Below are 19,783 nucleotides of genomic sequence, written 5' to 3' on the forward strand. Positions count from 1 at the left end.
ATGATCTATGGAAGGGATATTTTACTTATATGCAATTATATGAAGGATGTTCAAGAATGGTCGGCTATACTCCAGCACACTGACAAATTATACAAATAAATAATACATAAATGATAATACCAAGAATAAATTGTGTTTTGCATACTCACAGCATTAATCCTATTTTTGCCAACCCCTGTATATATACACACAGACACAGAGTTTATACTGTATCATGTATTAATGATGTGTCAATGAAAGTATAAAATTACATGTTAAGCACACTATTTTAAGCATAAAATTCTACCACCGAAATTATCAAAAGCTAAAGGCTGATGAATGAGAGGAATCATAAAAATTATATATGTGTGTGTGTGTGTGTGTATGTTTGTATACGTATGAGTTATAGCAGCAGTATTCCACTCTTGCTCATTATTCCAAATAACCAGCAGGAATTATCACTAAAACTTGTTTGGTCTGACAAGATCAGCCAGTTCTCCATGCCAGGATAAACTACTGGCAACTACACTGCCCAGTGTTTAAGTATCCTTGCCAGAATCTTCTTTAATGAGTGATCCAAAAGAAGCAGACACTGCTCACACAGTTTAATGAAAAACATGCAATGATGTGCAATAAAACACATGAAGTAGAACTTATTTTTTTGCAACTCAAGCTATCAACATACGGATGCTTTCTTTACCATGGTAATATTAGAATTGACCGGAAATGAACAAATTAAATAACCAGTCAAATAAATATGCATATACAGTAAGTAGAACAATCTATACACATTATTTATGTTTTACAATAACAGGGACATGTGAAATATCAGGACAATTGCTTGGATAACTAAAGGTTTACAGGCAGAAAAAAGTATATTAAACTACAGTATAATGCAGTAGAAATCAGAGTGTCCATAGGGAAAAAAATGACAAAAAGAGAAAGAATGGGCTAAATCAAAAACTAACCCACAAGGCTTTAACTATTCTGCTGTTGTGGTAGCAAAACCAATTATTGATTCCCCTCACCACTCTATTTTCTGTAGTTTTGTTGTGTTATTTCTTTAAGAATGACACTTGCATATGTTTCACATAAATTGATGCATTTAAACGATGATACACATCACTCTAAATGACTGTTTTTCAACAGTCCATTAGAACAGATGCTTCCTAAATCATTTCTGTTCATTCAGCATGTTAACGTTAAGCTAGAGACAAAATGTTAATTGCAAAGAAACCACTTTAAACAAAAGTTTGTGAGAAATAACCAGAGAAGTGGAAAAAAAGAAAAAGAAGGAACTTCTTTTTAAACAGACTTCAGGCTGCCATTGCCAGCAAAGGGTTTTCAACCAAGTATTAGAAATGAACATTTTATTTCCAGTTATTTAATTTGTCCAATTACTTTCGAGCCCCTGAAATGAAGGGATTGTGTTAAAAAAATGCTTTAGTTGCCTCACATTTTTATGCAATCTTTTTGTTCAACCAACTGAATTAAAGCTGAAAGTCTGCATTTCGACTGCATCTGAGCTGTTTCATTTAAAATTCATTGTGGTAATGTACAGAACCAAAATTAGAAAAAAGTTGTCTCTGTCCAAATATTTATGGACCTAACTGTTTATATTGGGCATATTGTGCATGTTACTACCTAATTGATGTGCACTGTCACTGCACCCATTTTCATTTTTAACAGCCATGAAGCACAAGCATGAAAGAGTAGTTTTTAAAAACTGATGGCAGGTTTTTTAAAAACTAATCTGCATTGTTTAGCCTTTTAAGTAACTGGGTATGGGACTCATATTGTTAAGTAATCTGTAGGGCACAGTCATTTTTATTTCTTTGAGAACTTTTCAATACATTTACCTACTTCTCAATATCTACACAAAATCATAAACATAAACTATAAACTACAAAAACAGATGAACTGATTTTCATAAAATTTTGCATCTGCATTGTGTTGGTCCAAATTAAAATACAGTGCATCTGGAAAGTATTCACAGTGCGTCACTTTTTCCGCATTTTGTTATGTTACAGCCTTATTCCAAAATGGATTAAATTCATTTTTTTCCTCAGAATTCTACACAAAACATCCCATAATGACAATGTGAAAAAATTTTATTTGAGGTTTTTACAAATGTATTAAAAATAAAAAAATTGAGAAATCACATGTACATAAGTATTCACAGCCTTTGCCATGAAGCTCAAAATTGAGCTTAGGTGCATCCTGTTTCCCCTGATCATCCTTGAGATGTTTCTGCAGCTTAATTGGAGTCCACCTGTGGTAAATTCAGTTGATTGGACATGATTTGGAAAGGCACACACCTGTCTATATAAGGTCCCACAGTTGACAGTTCATGTCAGAGCACAAACCAAGCATGAAGTCAAAGGAATTGTCTGTAGACCTCCGAGACAGGATTGTCTCAAGGCACAAATCTGGGGATGGTTACAGAAAAATTTCTGCTGCTTTAAAGGTCCTGATGAGCACAGTGGCCTCCATCATCCCTAAGTGGAAGAAGTTCGAAACCACCAGGACTCTTCCTAGATCTGGCCGGCCATCTAAACTGAGCGATCGGGGGAGAAGGGCCTTAGTCAGGGAGGTGACCAAGAACCCAATGGTCACTCTGTCAGAGCTCCAGAGGTCCTCTGTGGAGAGAGGAGAACTTTCCAGAAGGACAACCATCTCTGCAGCAATCCACCAATCAGGCCTGTATGGCAGAGTGGCCAGACGGAAGCCACTCCTTAGTAAAAGGCACATGGCAGCCCACCTGGAGTTTGCCAAAAGGCACCTGAAGGACTCTCAGACCATGAGAAACAAAATTCTCTGGTCTGATGAGACAAAGATTGAACTCTTTGGTTTGAATGCCAGGCGTCACATTTGGAGGAAACCAGGCACCGCTCATCACCAGCCCAATACCATCCCAACAGTGAAGCATGGTGGTGGCAGCAGTTTTTCAGCGGCACAAACTGGGAGACTAGTCAGAATAAAGGGAAAGATGACTGCAGCAATGTACAGAGACATTCTGGATGAAAACCTGCTCCAGAGCGCTCTTGACCTCAGACTGGGGTGACGGTTCATCTTTCAGCAGGACAACGACCCTAAGCACACAGCCAAGATATCAAAGGAGTGGCTTCAGGACAACTCTGTGAATGTCCTTGAGTGGCCCAACCAGAGCCCAGACTTGAATCCAATTGAACATCTCTGGAGAGATCTTAAAATGTCTGTGCACCGACGCTTCCCATTCAACCTGATAGAGCTTGAGAAGTGCTGCAAAGAGGAATGGGCGAAACAGGCCAAGAATAGGTGTGCCAAGCTTGTGGCATCATATTCAAAAAGACATGAGGCTGTACTTGCTGCCAAAGGTGCATCGACAAAGTATTAAGCTAAGGCTGTGAATACTTATGTACATGTGATTTCTCATTTTTTTAATTTTTAATAAATTTGCAAAAACCTCAAGTAAGCTTTTTTCACGTTGTCATTATGGGGTGTTGTGTGTAGAATTCCGACTAAAAAAATGAATTTAATCCATTTTGGAATAAGGCTGTAACATAACAAAATGTGGAAAAATAGGCTATAAGGCATATCGGAAAGGGGAGTTAGTACAATTTCTATCAGGCAGCAGTAGTTTACTGGGGAATCTACCAATGTAAATGGTCATGAAAATAAAGAAAACACATTGAATGAGGAGGTTTATCCAAACTTTTGGCCTGTACTGTATGTCTCTTTAACTAAATATACAAATCATTGGGGAAATTCGGACTCAGTGGTAACTAAAACTTGATGAGTACAGCACCAGAGGCTGTAGATTGCTGGACATCTGGTGGAATGGCCAGCATGATAGCCAGAAAAAGCAACAGAGTATGTAGCTAAGTGAATGAAGGTCTCAAAGCCAACAGGTATAATGTTGTTATTTTATTTGCTACTAGCATGACAGTGATTTTTGTGCTGAATTATCCATTGTGTCTACCACCATAATGATTTCTATGGTCATCTTTCATTTTAAACTTGTTGCAGTTGTTTCTGTAGGTTAGCTGATGAAAAATATTTTCACCTTCACAGCTATTTTTGCAAACCACCATCCTTACTCCTTATGTTTTAGTACCCTTCTGGATGACTTTCTTATAAATGATGAGGACTGGCTTGGGATCCTCATGCTCAAACCATATTCTAAAAGTACCCTTTTGTAGGGTCTGCTTCTTTAGGATGAGGACAAGCTTGGGCTGCCTTCAGTATGACCAGTGATAGACTAGTACTTTGTGTAGGTGGATTCTGGCCCCCATGACCCTAATTTGGTCTAGATGGGTTTGCAGAGAGATGTATGAATGAATACAAATTGTGGTTTTTGGACTGCCAGAACCATTAAAAAGTAGCAGCTCCATGTTGAAAGTCTGCAAATAAACGAATGAAATGCTACATATTCTGTTAATATGTGTGTGTAATACGTGCGAGGTGTGCCAAGATGGATCCGTATTGTCGTACAGACTTGCCTAATATTGGAAAAAGATGCCATATGGACATTACAAGCAGTTACCAGTGGATTCACAACATACTAGAATATAGCAAGACCTGCAGGGCCTCCTAGGATTGTTATGGGGTCCAAGAGGCATTGCAGATAGCATTGATGGCTTAAGCTTCTATGTTTGTGAATTTTGTGTGATGACCATTACAGAAACTTATCCCGGATACCATCGGGCAGCTGGACGGCTGTACTATCTACTGCTTTAGCAGGTACAGATACTCCAGGAAGAAAAAAGGTGGGGATATTTGGATATATATATATATACTGTATAAACACCAACTGGTATACAAACAGTAAGAATTTATACACACACTACTCTCCTGATTAGGAAGCACTATGAGTTTTATGAAGACTTTTCTATGTGCCAAGGGAGCTGAAAACAGTGATCATTACTGCTATTTATATCCTTCCTAACACTAAAATTAGTTCAGCTCTCACCTGCCTACACGATATGAAAAACAAAACATCAACAGGCTTATCCCAAGGTAGTACACATTGTAGCTGGTGATTTTAATCAAGCATGCCTAAAGACTGTGCTCCCCAAATGTGTGCAATATGTCCAGTGTCCCACCTGGGGAATCATATGCTGGACAGTGTTTATTCCAACAGCATGCTTACAGAGCCCTACCACTCCTACATCTGGGCTTATCTGACCAACTCCCAGTGCTCCTCATCTCAGCATTCACTCCCCTCCGGAGGAAAATCAAGCCAACTATTAAAACTATTAAAACCTGGCCTATACACAATAACTCACAGCAGGTGTGGCAGGGATTAGAACAAATCACCAATTACAAAAACAGTACACATTTGCCAATCTGTGCTGATGGCAAAATCTTTTCTGTGCTCGCTAGCCAAAGTGGTCTCGCACAGACATTCTGCCCCTGTCAACTCCCAGTTGCTACATACTCACGTTTCAGAAACAAGTGCTCAGACAGTGAATCAGAGGAAAGCTGCTGGACCAGATGGCATACTGTACTTGGAATGGTACTGAAAGCTTGTGCTGACCAGTTAGCAGAAGTTCTTACTAAGATATTTACTGTAATCTGTCACTGACGCAAGCCACCATTTCCCCTTGTCTTGAGTTGGCTGTTATCATTACTGTCCCTAAAAAGTCAGTCATCAATAACCTTAATAATAATAGACCGATTGAACTGACGACAACAGTCATGAAATGTTTTGAAAGATTTATTGCTCAGCATATTAAAGCTAGCCTCTCTTCCACCTTCAGCACTCCAACACTTTGCTTATAAATCAAACAGATCCACTGAAGTCGCCATCAATACAGCCCTCCAAACAGTGATGAGCCATCTGGAACACTCAGACCACTCAGGTGGTGGTCAAAAAAGTCCCAGCAGTGACTGCATCTCCTGAGACTTCTGCAGAAAGTAGAACATTAGAAGACTCTAGACGAGAACAGGCCATTCAACCCAACAAAGCTCGCCAGTCTTATCCACTTATTTCTTCAAAAAAAACATCAAGTTGAGTTTTGAAAGTCCCCAACGTCTTACTGTCTACCACACTACTTGGTAGCTTATTCCAAGTGTCTATCGTTCTTTGTGTAAAGAAAAACTTCCTAATGTTTGTGCGAAATTTACCCTTAACAAGTTTCCAACTGTGTCCATGTGTTCTTGATGAACTCATTTTAAAATAACAGTCTCGATCCACTGTACACATTTCTTTCACAATTTTAAACACTTCAATCATGTCATCTCTTAATCCACTTTTGCTTAAACTGTAAAGGCTCAGCTCTTTTAATCTTTCCTCATAATTCAATCCCTGTAGCCATAGAATCAGCCTAGTTGCTCTTCTCTGGACCTTTTCTAGCACTGCTATGTCCTTTTTGTAACCTGGAGACCAAAACTGCACACAGTACTAAAGATGAGGCCTCACCAGCGCATTATAAAGGTTGAGCATAACAACCTTGGACTTGTACTCCACACCTTGTGCTATGTAACCTAACATTCTGTTAGCCTTCTTAATGGCTTCTAAACACTATTGTGAACTCGATAGCTTAGAGTCCACTATGACTCCTAAATTCTTCTCATAAGGTGTACTCTAGATTTTCCGACCGCCCATTGTGTATTCAAACCTAACATTTTTACTTCCTATGTGTAATACTTAACTTTAACTGACATTAAATTTCATCTGCCACAAATCTACCCATGCCTGTATGCAAATGGAGTCCTTCAGTAATGATATAACGGACTCCAAATTATCTGATAATCCACCTATATCCATCTGCAAACTTAACCAGCTTGTTACTTGTATTCCTATCTGAATAATTTATATATGTTAAAAATAGCAGTGGCCCTAGCACAGACCCCCGTGGAACACCACTCTTAACATCAGCCAGTTCTGATGAGGTTCCTCGCACCATTATCCTCTGCTTCCTGTGTTTGAGCCAATTCTGTACCAATCTAAAAACATCACCTTGAACTCCTACTTCTTTTAATTTGATGCCCAACCTCTCATGTGGCACCTTATCAAATGCTTACTGAAAGTCCAAATAAATATCATCATATGCTCCACTTTGATCATATCCTTTTGTTGCCTCCTCATAGAATTCCAACATGTTAGTAAAACACGACCTCCCTCCTCTGAACCCATGCTGACTGTTCAGAATAACTCCTGTTCTTGCCAGGTGCTGTTCAATCTTATCCTTAATAATTCCTTCCATTCATTTTCCTATAATTTTTATAATTTATAATTTTTAATAATTCTTACCATTAAATTTCCCCTTAGAAATAAGGGGGAAGCTGCTGTTGACCTTCTACCATTCAACCTTCGAGAGTGTTTTGGAACACTGTATTTCAACATCATTGGTTGCTTTCCGCCCTCCCTGGAAGGTATCTCCAGTGCCCAGTGCCTCCGCAGAGATATCCTGGGCCCTTCCCATCCTCGTTATTCATTGTTCACACTACTGCCCTGCGGCAGGCAGTAAACATTAAAAGTAGAACAAAATGATTTGCAGATAGTTTTTATCCTTATGCCATCAGAATTTTAAAAACTCATAGAACTGTTATAATTTTCCCACCGTATATACAATGATTACTATAATGGATAATCATTTCCACCCCTTATTTATTTATACATGGTATTTATTTGTAATAAGATGTGTGCTCTCTATATTATTTGTTTGTTGTTGTTGTACTTGCACAGTTCATAGGTTTAGCTTTTATAATTTTAATGTACTGGTACAATGTCAATAAAGGCTTTCTAAATCTATTTCTAAAATAAAACTAGAAAACTCACAAAACATAAAGAAATAAATACTTTGTATACATGCAGATGAACAACAAAGAGTGTAGTACTTTCTGGAAACAGAAAATGAGTTTGCTAACAAGGTTGAAAGATTAAAAGGAAAGCACACACACCACCTAGCTTTTGTAAAATACTGTAAACAGCAACATGCTGGGATTATAGTCTTTACCCGTTTGTGCTGTTGTGAATTCAAAAGCAATCATGTTTAAGTTTTAAAAATATTTTTCATTTTGTTACTATTTTAGTAGCATTAAAAACATTTTTTCTTTGATAATTTTTTAATTCATATTTTTAATTTGCACATAATGCACTTTCCAGCAAACACACCAGAACTAGAATTGTATCGAGGTTCTACAAATTTCTACCATTTTCTGAATTTTGGTCTTCTGTTTCCAGTTTTCTCTTAGCTACCCTTTCTATCGATATCCCTTTTCATCCTTACAACTGCATTCTATTTAAAACATTGAATATGTAAAAGGATTGGTTAGCATGAACACAATAAAACAACAAAATAAACTTCATCAATCAAAATAAAATGTAACCAATGAAACCAGAGTCCTTAGGGGTAAAAACAAACATAAAATATGCAAAATAATATTTATAACATCATGTTAATAAGACCTTATTAGACATCTTCTTTCCAGATCTCTGTCTCTCACTCTCTCACTCAGTGGAAGTTATTTTGTCTGGCCATAATTGGTACCAAGTTCATTCCACCTTTTCGGTGGAAATCAGCTAATGCTCCTTTCCTTATGGAAAGCTCCATGCTGCACAATTCAAGTTCAAGTTTTGTCTTAGTCATTTCCTGACACTAAGTTGTAGTACTGACTGAAAGGGGATTTTAAAGCATAGCAAGGTATGAGCTCCAAGTTGAACCCTGCAATAACATATGGCATCAGGAAAACTGTCATAAATTCCAGTCCTCCCTTTACTAGCCCAAACAGTTCCTTCTGTCTAGAACCTAACTCATACTTAAAGAACTGGAGGATTTCTAACCAATCATGTGCAGAAGCTTACTGTCTTCTTACTATCTCTGTGCCTCTGAAGTAATTACTTCTGGGAACATCTCTATAAATATCTGTCTTAGAAAGACATGGCAATTTTTGAAAAGGCTATGAGTATTGCCCTTGCAGGAGCATATATTCTTATTGTTGTCAGCACCATGTAGGACCCTGTCCTGGGCAAGTAATGTTGACTTTTTGTTCTTTGGTCTCTACCTGACATCCATCTCTACACTGTGTTGCTCTCGGTCATCTTTAATAACCACTAAACTTACACATTGTTTTTTGTCACAAAAACTGAGACTGTCAAAGTTTTTGTCCTATTTTGATTTAGTCGGTTGAGTTAGTACATTTTGAAACATTACGTAAAGTCCACTAAATACACTGCTGACTGTTCAGATTCTGCTCTAAGACAGATGGTTTTTAAGTAATTAACAAAAGTTGGGACACCTGTGAAAATTGTTTGTAAGTTGTAACATATTAGTTATTTGCTGAAGAAGGCTCATTTGTACTATTCTGAAATGTCCTTTTTTTTAGTTTTTGCTAACCTAAATTTAAACCTCTGGCAGTTTACTTACATTTTCACTGCTTTAGGTCATTCATTGCATTTCAACCGATTAAATTTGAGGTATTTTGACTTTGACCAGTAGTGTATGTGTGTGTTTGTTTGTGAGTGTATATACAGTGCCCTTCACTATTATTGGCACCCCTTGTAAAAATTAGTAAGAAGGGTTAGAAAAAAATCAATGTTTGCTGAAGAACCGTCATCTTACACTGAAAAAATGAGAAACACCTGATTTTTAATTGAAACAAGTTCATTCAAAGAAAAACAAAGCCCTCATCAAGAAATAAATATTGTTAACACAAACACATGTACAGTACCACAATTGTTGGCACCCTTGGAAATGAATATGAAACAATGCAACTCAAGCATGTTTCCCATTTAAATTGGGCATCGTTAAGTTGATTGGAGTGTATAGGAACTTTCCAGCTGAAAGCAATGTCTTGCTCATTAACTGGGATACAAATGTGAGGAGACACAGAACCAGATTTCCTTAACCAACCATCATCATGACAAAGAAAACAGAATACTTAATCCAAATGAGGGAGAAGTGTGTTGCCCTTCATAACTCAGGGAATGGTTGTAAAGAAATAGCTACTCACCTGAAAATGCCCATTTCTACAGTTAGGGCAATATTAAAAACAAAAACAAAGACTAAAACTACTGGCAGTAATTTCCTGCATCTTTATCTGTTTTTTTTATTACTGTATCTGCTATCCAAAATCATTTTCACTGTACAGTATATACTACAGGAGCATTTTTTCTTTAAATCAATAGACTTCCATCAATATGGCAAAAACAGGCTTCTACAATTTCACAAGCTAAATGTGAAAAGTTTCAATAAGAGTATGTAGTTCATTTCTAAGTTATTCTGTACATAGATTAACATTCTGAAACAGACATCACACCAAAAGTATTCAAATTGTGTTCAGGAATGCCTAAAACATGTAACTATTAAAAACTCAAAAGTATAATTTCAACCCTGTCCCAGTACTTTTCTTATTTATATCCAAGAAGTATAAAGCATGTACTTATACTAAAAATGTGTGACAACATTCACCATAGGAATTTTTCTCTAAATTAATAGGCCTCTAGTAATTTATAAGGGTGACAACCTTAATTCATATTGAGTGATTTTTTTTTTGAGTTATCAAGTTCACAGACTTGCATACTACAATGTAGATACATACTTAAATATAACTTCAAAAGTGGTAAAACTGCATACAAGGATGGCTAAAATATGTAAATCTGTTTACACATTCTAACACCCTCTAGCAGAAAAAGGTGGGCCAGTATGGAAAATGAAATTAAAAAAAAAAACAGTGATTATTAAATTTACTTTGATTTTATCATTGCCAACAGTATGAACTCAATATATTTTATGTTTTTTCTGGTCATCTTTATTTAATTTGATATTATAAATCATTCCTGCATTTTAGGCCTGCAACACATTCCTAAACGAGTTGGCAATATCACTGTTCCTTTTCACAACACTCAAAAGACACTTTAGCACTAAGGATACCAAGCGATAAAGTGTTTCTGGTGTTATTCTGTCTTATTCTTCTCAACGGGATCGTTGTTGCCACATTTTTCATTTCAAAATTCTCCACACATTCTCTATTGGGGGCGGCACGGTGGCGCAGTGGTAGCACTGCTGCCTCGCAGTTAGGAGACCCGGGTTCGCTTCCCGGGTCCTCCCTGCATGGAGTTTGCATGTTCTCCCCGTGTCTGCGTGGTTTTCCTCCGGGCGCTCTGGTTTCCTCCCACAATCCAAAGACATGCAGGTTAGGTGGTTTGGCGATTCTAAATTGGCCCTAGTGTGTGTTTGTGTGAGTCCTGCGGTGGGTTGGCACCCTTCCCAGGATTGGTTCCTGCCTTGTGCCCTGTGTTGGCTGGGATTGGCTCCAGCAGACCCTCGTGACCCTGTATTTGGATTCAGCGGGTTAGAAAATGGATTCTCTATTAGGGACAGGTCAGAACTGCAGACAGGCCAGTCCAGTACCCGCACCATCTTCTTCCACAGCCATGCCTTTGTGATGTGTGCAGAATGTGGTTTTACACTGTCTTGTTGAAAGATGCATGGGCATCCCTGGAACAAATGTCATCTTAAAGGCAGCAAATGCTGCTCTAAAATCTCAGTGTACTTTTCTGCATTAATGCTGCCATCACAGAAGATTTGGAATACTGATTTGTCTGACCACAATACATTTCCATTGTGTAATGGTCTATCCCAGATGCCACCGAGCCCAGAGAAGTCAATGCCACTTCTGGACATGGTTCACATAAGACTTATTTTTTGCTAGTAAAGTTTTAAGTGGCATTTGTGAATGTAATTCTGTATTGTAGTGCTTGACAAAGATTTTGCCAAAGTAATCCCTCACCCAAGTGGTTATATCAGCTATTGATGAGTGACGGTTCTTGATGCAGTGCCTGCTGAGGGAACAGAGATCACAGGTGTTCAGCTTAGACATGCGCCTTTGCCCTTTAAGCAGTGAAATTCCTCCAGATTTCTTGAATAGTTTAATGATATTATGCACTGTAGAGGGAGAAATATGCAAATCTCTTCCAATCTTTCTTTGAGGAACACTATTTTTAAACATTTCAATAATTTTCTCACACATTTGTTGACAAACAGGAGATCATTTGCCCATCTTGGCCCTTCAAAGACTCATCATTTTGTGGATACTGCTTTTGTACCACATCATGATTACAATCACCTGTTGACATCACCTGTTTGAATTCACATCATTATTTAAACTATTTTGCTTCATTACTGGCACTAATGTGCCACCATCCCACCTTTTTTGGAATGTGTCCTGAAATGCAGGAATAGATGTATATTAACAAATGAAATGAATTTGGCCAACAAAACATGAAATATCTTGGGTTCATGCTGTCTGAAACAAAATAAAAGTCAAAAGAAAATACCATCCGAACTTTTTCTGATGTAAGGTTGCATAAAAATACATACTGTACACATACCTTATGCAGCTATCCCTTGTGATTCACAGGGTTATGGGTGCATGGTGCCCAGAAATGCTTAAATCTGCAACTATGTTTTGGTCCTATGGTTTTTGTATATTCTAAGTTTACTAAACTAAATACACTGCAAAAATTTGCGAGAAATGCAAGATAGAATGACCAGTTAGCAAGCAAATTACACAAGTGAGGCTGGCTACCGAGACAAAGACGTGTGGCATCCCACAGACAAAGTACATAGTTCAGTAATTCTTCAGTGAACTGTAACTTTTTATGAAATTTAACTTATTATAACAAAGTTGTGTGTATATTTAAGATAATAAATGACAAAAATTATTAATATTACAGACACAAAATGATAAACACTCACAACAGTTTCGCAGACAAAGAAAATGTCGGTCAAGTATTGAAGTTATGAAATGAAATCCCCTGTGAACAGCCACCTGAAAGTTATGCAAAGTTTTGTCCTAGTATGATGCCGATGTAAATGAACATTTTTAGAAGCTGGAAGCACTCTTAGACAAAGAGTTTTCTAACCCAGACAAAATTACAGAAAACAAGCAGGCACAGGAGAAGAACATAGATCTATAGAAACCTGTAATCCATGAGTGTAATTGTAATCCAATTGTGCAATGAACTGATTTGAAGTCTATTTATGCGTCACCTGTGTTTTTCTGCAATAGAAAGCAAAATTCACAAAATAATTCCCATTTAATTATTGATGACAAACCCACGTGAACCAGAAATTCACAACAGGCTGACTTGTATATACCTTTATAAGGGTGGAGTGAGACTATCTTTCAAGCGCTAGAGTGACATGATACAAACCAGCCCACCTCTACTCCACATTTTTACTAGGCTTCCATGGTAACTGACCACAAAAGAAAAGAGACCTACAACTCCTAATTCAGCCATCTCTTGCATGTTTCAATGCACTCAGATAGATGCTGGAGCAGTAAATTGCCATGGTTAAGAGCCTTGTCTTGTAGACTATAAGTAGCTTCAGTTTGTACCCTCAATAACTAAAGCCACGCTTTCCAATCACGTTTAACATAGCAACAACATGCTCTTAACAATGAATGCTTAACGTTTTAATATAAAACAGCAGCAAAACATAATAAGACTGAAATAGAATTGGATTGGGGCAAAATGTACTTTTAGAGTGCTGTGACAAGTTTAAAACCTGTTGTCAGTACTCTTGTTAAACAAAAAGCAGAGCATAATGATAGAAAAATCTGTAACTTTTATAAATGATACACACTAACAATTAAAAATGACAAAAACGCAGATCATGGAAATGATGTGAAAAACACATGCAAAATATAGAAGAACAGCTTCTCTGGAATAGGTTGATGCCAAGACTAGTGTGACGTAAAGTAAAGGGCTGCTCTTTTATATTGAATATCAGAGTTTGCCTTCATATAAGATTTTTTTCATAAACATTCAAATTAAATGTAAATAGCGATGTTCATTCTGACAGCTCCAATACTCACTGAAAATCTGTCCAGGAAAGGCTACAGAAAATGAAAAAAAAAACCTGTTAATCATAACAATAATGCTGATCCTGACTTGATTTGATTTGATCCCTTGCTTTATGGGTTGTTAGTAGTAGGAGCTTGGGAGCACAAAGAGCACAGAGAGAAAGGGACAAAGGACATGTGCTGTGCTGTGCTGTTCTCATTTCATTTTTCATAGGTGTGTGTGTGTGTGGTTAACATACTGTCTGTGTCCTTGTAGTGTCTTTGAAACAGTGGTGCAGTGGTTAGCTAATTGTCCAGTTCACAGAATTCATAAGCACTAAAGGCACTTCATCCACACCAGGGCTTTTACAGTGTCTTAGAGAAAAAAAAAAAGCTTATAGTACATCATCTCAAAATGTAGACATTGCTTTCTGGCTTTATCTGACGTTGTCTGTCACAAATGAAAATGGTTAGTGATTTTTCTCCACTAGGGGAGAATAGCCTCAAATCTGCAATAGACCCAGAAAGACTGCATCTTTTGATTCTGAGAGTGATCTCTTTCAGAAACTGGAGTTCAGTGATCTGATCAAGGATTTTGCTGCAAAGAAATACAGAAAAGTACAAATTCAAAAAACAGGCATTTGTCTGTGTTGTTACACACAATGGTCTATGCAGTATTTGATATTTCTGCTTTTGTAAGTATTTGCAATGGTTTTATAGTTTGACTTTTCAAATATCAATTTCTGATGGTTATTTGGTTACTTGCCATCTGTGCAGCAATAACTAATTAAAGATATAAGCTTTGATACAGTATACTTTTTCTTTCATAATTGCACAAAGCATGCCTTCAGATATTTGTCATTTATTTTAGAGCTAAAACTCTGTATTTGTCATTTAAGTTCCTCTGTGTGACTCTGAGACCTGTATAGCACTCAGTATTTTGTGTAGGTGGGTAGGGCCCGAAAAATGGCTCTAGCCCAGGAGCACCCACCCTCTTTAATCTGGCCCTGCCTATATAATGTATAAGTTAAATGTATATATACACTGAAATCAGGAATAAAATCACATCAAGAATGACACCAAAAATACAAATTATTTCAAAGTCAATGAAAAAATATTAAAGCAGTTGTGTGGGAAGGGAAGATGTGTGTATTAAAATTAACAAACATTTAGAATGCATAAGGGCTTTTCTTCTCTATTCTCATTACACATTCCCTGGAAATCAGACCATCACAGGGCACACTGACATGTGGAAGGAAACTGACGTGCCTGTGAAAACACACAAATCCACACAGGAAGTGGATGGATGGGAAACAGAACCCCAGTCTCTTGTACTGTTATACAGGAAGGCTTGGGTGTTGCACATGAAAACAGTTATGAAATATAATTGTAAATTTGATATAGCACTGTTAAATGAAATCTGAGTAAGTAAATCCCCATTACAACTTTAATCCTGCTTTGACGTAACAAAAAGTATTGTAGTTTCACTATATAGTAATAATTCTTAGGAAAATTTCTTTATTTCATTTCAATTTATATCTTGACACAGAATATGTAGAAAGCAGTGGACTTTATATTATTATTTTTATGTTACAAATACTTATTATTTTACGGAACATGAAGAGATGTACATGACTTATAATTAAACATGGAAACATTACAAGTTAAAAATCTTACTCTCATTAATTTATCATTATGCATATACATGTATTGTTTCACTATTTTTTTATTTGATTCAAAAATCAAAGAGCACCTACATATATGAGTCTAATGAGTGCAAAGCTTTGTCAAAGAATTCTTGTACCCTGTGTGGCAACAGCAATCACTACAAACTCACCATGTGTTTCAATGCATTAGACAGCAGTCTTCTCCCAGATGGCTTGTCAAAATCAGCAATAATCCAGATGGTCACCGCATAAATTATATCTTTATCTAAAAGAAAAAAAAGAAAGAAAAAAATGTAATGCATAAATGAGCTACTGGACACAAAAGCTGCATCTATAAAACTTGCAACGCTCAAAAGTGTATTATTGCATATGTAATTTTGTGTGATACTGTGCCCACATTAAGTCAGGCCACACCTCAAACCAATTAAAACTGACCAATATATACTGATCTCTAGCCATTAAGAACATGTTGAACTGAACACCCACAGGTGCATTTATGAAAATGACACCTTCAGTCATTTTATGACATTATAAAAATAAATAAGACAACTGGAATGACTTTGTCTTAATAAAATATTATTCATTTTATGTTGCAACAGGGATTACAAGAATAACATTCTCTAAGCTATATACTATCACAGTGTGATTTATATTTTTCCATTTTTTTTTTTTAACTGCTTGAGTAATACATCTGTTAAATTTAGTTTTTATGTTAGCACTACAAAAGCGATGGCAGAGGGATGGGGGCACTCAAAAGCTTTTTGCCATATTTACATATCATCTGCTCCAATTCCCCTGGCTGGAAAAAATGGATCTCATCCCTAGGGATTGCCCAAGACTGCATAAAAAGGAAGAAGGGAATCTGGAAAGCTTAATGACTAAATACAGGAAACAGAAATAATGTCTATTACATCACAATTTCATAATTCACTAAAACAATTTTAAGACTTTTTTGTTATTTATTTCCTTTACAATGTAATTAAAAATACACAGTATGATTTACTGGCTGACGTGTACACTATAAATCATTTACTTTGGGACCTGTGTTAAACCAACAAGAACTAGAGTTGAAGAAGCTAAGGAAAACAGTTCAACCAGAGAGTTGTTCACCATTTCAGATATGCCTATTATGTAAATAAACACATTTAGAATCCGGAACTCCAAATACCTGTTCTTATTTGTGCAAAGAAATTTTAAAGCAAGCTTTTAAGCAAGGGAAGTTTTTTTTAGCTACTGACTAATAGATTTGAAGGGATCTTTTTACCGACTACTGATGAGGAAATGCATAAAGTAAAGGTAGAAAAAGCATAACTTTGTATTTATTAGGACATTCTTATTAATATCTAATTAGCAAAGTTGTTGAAGTGCTCTGCTTAGCATTATTAGGTCACTTTATTGAGACTAAATAATTTATAAACAAGAACAAAGCATTGGTTATTAATCTGTTAATTATAAGTCTGTAGTCTGTGTGTTATGGTCTATTTATAGTGAAGCAAATAAAAAGTGTTAGGGTCCAGTCACTCAAGTGTACTGATACGTAGAAAATGTTGTCAAAAGGTGAACAGACAAGCAGCAACACAAAAATAATCATAGGGATGTTAATTGTTTCATTCCTACTCAAAAAAAAGGATATGTTCCTTTAATTCTTTCAAAACTATAAAAAAGTAAACAAATACTATGAAACTGAATAAAACTGGAGTGGAACAAAAAATGTTATGCAATATACTTTATAATAATAATAATAGATTTTATTTGTAACACACTTTTCATTGATAAGATCTCAAAGTGCTACAACAAAAGCAATAACCACAAAATTTAAAAGTTTAAAAGACTAGATTAAATCAACAATCTCAGCAATTATATGCTTTCCTAAATAAAAAGTCTTCAAATTTGCTTTAAAAATGTCCAGGTTTTGTGTATTTCTCAGTTCAACAGGGAGCTGATTCCAGAGCTGTGGGGCAGCAGAGCAAAAAGCTCGACCCCCCATAGTACGGAGCTTAGTAAGGGGAGTATGAAGCTGCATGCTGCCAGATGATCTAAGGATCCGATTGGAAGTTTGTAAGTGAATCAAATCCTGAAGGTAAGAAGGTGCCTGGCCGTAGATACATCTGTGGGTCAGTAGAAGAATTTTGTACTCAATCCGGAAGGAAACAGGGAGCCAATGAAGTGATTTGAGGATGGGAGTAATATGTTCGAATTTCCTTACTCTTAGTAGGATTCTTGCAGCACTATTTTGGATATATTGAAGCTTTTGTATGTCCTTGGTATGAATTCCTGCAAAAAGTCCATTGCAGTAGTCCAGCCTTGAGGAGATAAAGGCATGGACAAGTTTCTCTGCATCTGGGATGGTTAATAGGGGGCGAAGTTTGGAAATTTTTCGTAGATGGTAAAACGATGCCTTACACACATGTTTTATGTGGTCACTGAAGGTCAACTGTGGATCAAACCGAACCCCCAGATTAGTGACTGCAGAAGAAAGAGTAATGACCTGGCTGTCAAAAGTGAACTGGAGTATTGGAAAAGAACGAATCTGGTGGGGGGTGCCAACAAGGAGTCCCTCAGTTTTATTGCTATTCAGCTGTAGAAAATTGCTGTTCATCCAAGCCTTTATCTCCTCCAGGCATGTAGTAAGATGTAATATGGCCTCTGAAGGGTTTGGGGCAGTTTTAATGTAGAGCTGCGTGTCGTCTGCATAACAATGAAAAGACAGTCCGTGTTTGGCAATGACATGCCCAAGAGGTAACATATAAATAGTGAAAAGAATAGGACCAAGAACTGACCCCTGCGGGACCCCACATAAAACAGTTGACAATCTGGAGGAGCAATCTCCCAACGAGACCTGTTCAGTCCTGCCAGATAGGTAGGACTGAAACCACCGTAATGCAGTTCCCGAGAGTCCAGCTGTGTGATGAAGACGATCCAGGAGGATGGAATGATCAACTGTATCGAAGGCCGCTGACAAGTCCAGAAGAATAAGCAGGGATGGTGAGCCTGCATCAGCTGCCATCAGTAAATCATTTGTCACCCTGAGCAGTGCTGTTTCCGTGCTGTGGGCTGAACGAAAGCCTGACTGGAACTTTTCAAACAGGTTATTACATGTAAGATGACTCTGGAGTTGAAGGGCAACTGTCTTTTCTATAATCTTTGACAAAAACATCAGGTTTGAGATGGGCCTGTAGTTAGCAAGAACCTCAGGATCTAATGAGGGCTTCTTCAGCAGTGGGCGAATGACAGCTGCTTTGAGAGATGGTGGCATATGGCCTGTTTGTAGCGAGAGATTGACTAACTTTGTAATAGTTGGACTGACAATGGGGATAAATGACTTAAGCAGAACTGTCGGAATAGGATCCAATGTGCAGGATGATGGTTTCATTCCTTGCACAATTCCACCAATGTAGCTGCTGGAAACCTCCGTGAAATGTGTGAAAGATGACACATTCCCAGCTGATGAATTTGAAGCAGGCATAGGCGGAACATGTGGTCCAGGCATTAAGGAGCGAATGTTATAGATTTTTGATCTAAAGAAGTCAATAAAGCTGTTACAATGCTCCTTAGTAACTGGCGTTGAGAAAGATGGCTGCTGTGGTTCCATAAGTTGATTTATTGTAGCAAACAACTGCTTTGAGTTTCCTATATTTTTATTTATCTGATTTGAATAAAATTGGCCTTGAAAATTGGCCTTGCGCATCTTTTAGGGACTTGGAATAGGCCTTTTGATGGTCACGAAATGCAAGCTTATGGACAGTGAGTCCAGTCTTCCTATAGTTGCGCTCCAAAGCACATCCTGCCCTCTTGATTTGGCGTAGCTCTGGTGTATACCAGGGAGCAGAGCGTACAAAAATAACTTCACGTGTCCTGATAGGGGCATGGAGGTCAAACACACTGCTCAATGATGTATTGTAATGATCAACTAGCTCATCTACCGTTGTAACCGCTGGACAGGGAATTTGTTTGAGGTCTGCAGCTATAGAGGTTAAGTCAATTTGTTTCCCATTCCGGAAAGATATTTCGCGTTTAGGTCTTGTGACAGGCATAAAAATGTGAAGGCCATAGAGACCACCTTGTGGTCAGACACACCCAGATCATAGACTTCTAAGCTTTTCAAAAGAGCTGAGTCAGTGATGACAAGATCTAGCGTGTGCCCCCTGGTGTGTGTTGGGGCCTTTACATGCTGCTGGAGACCTAGACAATCGAGCACATTCAGAAATTCTGTTGAGAGATGGCAAGAAGGATTGTCCACATGAATATTAACATCACCAACAATGACAATGTTAGCTGACAATGAGGAGTGTGATTGGGGAGGGCGATATATAAGCAGCACTGTCATTGAAAGGGGGGGTTTGCATTTAAAGGCTAAGCAT

The 19,783-nt window shown here is 37.4% G+C and overlaps 1 protein-coding gene across 2 annotated transcripts in view; it reads right to left on the bottom strand.

Moving 5' to 3' along the window:
- uggt2 (UDP-glucose glycoprotein glucosyltransferase 2) overlaps positions 1 to 19,783 on the bottom strand; it is a 652,370-nt gene that overhangs the window by 220,114 nt on the left and 412,473 nt on the right. Inside the window, exons 21-22 of one of the 2 annotated variants that reach the window (XM_039745402.1) lie at positions 15,593 to 15,687; positions 13,789 to 13,809 (exon numbers count right to left, since the gene is read on the bottom strand). In XM_039745402.1, the coding sequence (XP_039601336.1) occupies positions 13,789 to 13,809; positions 15,593 to 15,687 (116 nt within the window). The remainder of the gene's footprint in view (positions 1 to 13,788; positions 13,810 to 15,592; positions 15,688 to 19,783) is intronic. The other variant, XM_039745404.1, reaches the window with a different exon arrangement.

Source organism: Polypterus senegalus, chromosome 2, assembly GCF_016835505.1.
Source record: "Polypterus senegalus isolate Bchr_013 chromosome 2, ASM1683550v1, whole genome shotgun sequence".
Lineage (NCBI taxonomy): Eukaryota > Metazoa > Chordata > Cladistia > Polypteriformes > Polypteridae > Polypterus > Polypterus senegalus.